Genomic DNA, 3102 nt, shown 5'->3' on the forward strand with positions numbered 1-3102 from the left:
CATTGGTTTGTCTTGAAACCAAAATACAAAATCACCTCATCAAATTTTGATGCCATTGTTTAGGCGTTTGATTCAACCGATACAAAGATTTGACAAGTTTACAAACCATATGCTCTTTACCGGGAATAATGAAACCTTCTGGTCTTTTCATGTAAACTTCGTCATCAAGATCATCATTTAAAAAGGCTATTTTCATATCCATTTGGTGAATAACCAGATTGTGGATACTTGCCAAGGCAACCAACAATCTAATATTAGAAATACGTGCAACTGGAGCATATGTATCAAAATAGTCGATACCGGGTTTTTGTCTAAAACCTTGAATGAATAACTGGGATTTGAATTTTTCAATAGTCCCATTAACATTCATTTTCTTTTTGAAAATCCATTTGCAACCAAGAGGTTTAGAGCCCGGAGGAAAATCAGACAACACCCATGTGTTGTTCTCAAGAATTGATGACATTTCACCATTAATTGCTTCCTTCCAAAAGTCACTATCATGAGACTCTATGGCCTATTGATATGTCTTACGATCATCTTTAATACTATAGCAATAAGAGTATTCAAGATTAATTTTATCTCTTGAACCTTCCACCAAATACAAATACAGTTAGAAGTCGGATCCGATTTTTTTTTCACTTTGGCCTCTTTTGCTTTTACGAAGCTCTTGTGGTTCTTGCATGATACCACCATCTTGACTTTTTGAATTTTTCTCTTTATTGAAACCAAAATTGATCCTTAGGCCTTTGAATTGATGAAAACCGCATCTCATCAAAAATTGCATCTTGTGATTCGATAACAGTGTTAATTGAAACCGAATCATTAGGTTCTATTACATAAAACCTATATGACTTGGAATGTTCAAAATATCCAATGAATATGAAATCAATTACAAGTTCTCCTAAAATTATCCTTTTGGGCTCGGTAAGTTTTACAACTGCCTGACATCCCCAAACCCGAAAATAACTCAAATTCGGCTTTTTCTTGAACCAAAGTTCATATAGGATTGTTTTGTTCCTTTTATTTGAAACCCTATTTAAGAAATAGCAAACTGTTAAGATGGCCTCTCCCCATAATCCTTCACTCAATGCCGAGTATGATAGCATCGAGTTTACCATTTCCTTTAAAACTTGATTTTAGCGTTCAGCCATACCATTTTGTTGGGGTGTGTAAGGTGTCGTGGTCTCATGAATGATACCCACTGATTGAAAATATATGGGATCCATATATTCACCTCCCCTATCAGTCCTAAGACGTTTAACCGGAATGCCCAATTGCAATTCCACCTCGGTTTTGTATATTTTGAATTTATCTAAGGCTTCATCCTTAGAATGTAACAAATACACATAGCAAACTCGAGTGCAGTCATCAATAAAGGTGACTACATATTTTTATTTCCCAAAGAAGGAGTGGAGTGAAAGTCACACAAGTCACTATGTACAAGTTCCAAAACAACTGAATTTCTAGTGATACTAGGAAAAAGTTGTTTTGTTACTTTTGTAAGCATGCATGTTTTATATTTATCAGATGTCATATCAAAGGCTGGAATTAATCCATCTTTTGACATATCATGCATCCTTCAAAAGTTGACATGACCTAATCTTACATGCCAAAGCATAGATTTATCAACATTAGAAGCAGAAGATAAAAATGCAGAATTTTGAACATGTAATAATTTGTCATCAATATTCAAACAAAACATTCTATTTTTTAAATATCCAAAGCCAACAAACATTCCACCCTTAGACAAAACAAACTTATCCGACTCAATAATTTGTTTAAAACCATCAGAATTCAAACAACTAGAGCTAACAAGACTCTTGCGAATCTTGGGAACAAACAAAACATCAAATAACCTAATTATCTTTCCAGAAGTAAATTCAAGACACACGACACCTAAACCACAAATAGGAATAAAAGAATCGTCTCCTATTTTCAGCACCGACCCATCTTTAAGCGGAGTTAATGTTTCAAACATTCGTTTATCCTTGCATACATGGTTCTTTGCTCCTAAGTTGATCCACTAAGAAACATCATCATCCTGCACATAGAATGATTCATGGATAAATGAAACATAGTAAACATAATTCTGATTAGAATTATCAAAATTTGTCAAACGAGATCGTTTCTCTTTTTGTTGGAGTTGCTTGGGACATGTTCCTGCTTGCGTTTTGCATGTCCTTTATGGTTCTGGTTCCTTGGTTTATTTTCAACCATATGAATCGAGGGCTGTCCAGGTTCAACTTTTCCTTTAGGTTTTTCATATTTGTCACTTTCCTTCACACGAAGAGATTCTTCAATACGAATGTGACTAGCAAGTTCAACCAAGGATAGTTCCTCCTTTTGATGTTTCAAGTTATGTTTAAAGTCTTTCCAGGATGGGGGCAGTTTGTCAATGATGATTGACACATCAATAGATTCATCCATATTCATACGGTGCAGTTTAAGCTGGTTGTATATGCCAATGAGTTCATTGTCTTGTTCAGTAATAGACCTTGAATAGCCCATCTTATAATTGTTAAAATCACTGACCATAAACTTCTTGCTAGAAGCATCCTCAGTGATATATTTCAACTCAAGGGTGTCCCACAACTCCTTGGCACACAAGGATTCACTATGGGTATCAAATAAAGCATCAGACATACCGTTTAGAATGTGATCTTTGCAGATGTAGGCATCATTGTCCAACTTCTGTCTCCTTCTTATCTCTTCAAATTTTCGTAACAACACCTTCTTCAGGATACCTTGGTCTAGGAGTAGTCAGTGCATATGATGTCTTCAGAGTAGTCAGCATGAAGTGCATCTTCTTCTTCCATGGCCTGAAGTCAACACCTTCGAACTTCTCCAGCTTTGCAAACTTAGTGGTCATCTCGTGGATTGAATCACCCATCTCCAGGAACAGATAATATCAGTTCGATTGTAATAAATATTAGGTTTGTGGTGGAGATCTGGATACCAACTTGGATCATGAGAGCACTTTCCGAACTGATATTTCTACCCTATGCCTAGGTCGCAAGAAATTCAGCCTAGGATAATCCAAGTGGACACTTACGATTCTAGGCACAAAAATCGTAAGCCTATTTGCTAGAAAGATTATGTGAA

The 3102-nt window shown here is 35.8% G+C and overlaps 1 protein-coding gene across 1 annotated transcript; it reads right to left on the bottom strand.

The window, feature by feature from the left end:
* Positions 1 to 2112: 2112 nt before the first annotated feature.
* On the bottom strand, positions 2113 to 2643 carry LOC145002801 (uncharacterized). Its single transcript, XM_078961994.1, has one exon. It carries the CDS (start codon positions 2641 to 2643, stop codon positions 2113 to 2115), a length of 531 nt encoding a protein of 176 aa, XP_078818120.1.
* Between the last annotated feature and the right edge of the window lie 459 nt (positions 2644 to 3102).

The sequence above is a fragment of the Lactuca saligna genome, chromosome 6 (genome assembly GCF_052625555.1).
Source record: "Lactuca saligna cultivar CGN05327 chromosome 6, ASM5262555v1, whole genome shotgun sequence".
Classification (NCBI taxonomy): domain Eukaryota; kingdom Viridiplantae; phylum Streptophyta; class Magnoliopsida; order Asterales; family Asteraceae; genus Lactuca; species Lactuca saligna.

Excerpts from the sequence above, each read along its gene's own strand:
- LOC145002801 (XM_078961994.1), bottom strand. The coding sequence starts at position 2,643 with ATGTCTGATGCTTTATTTGATACCCATAGTGAATCCTTGTGTGCCAAG.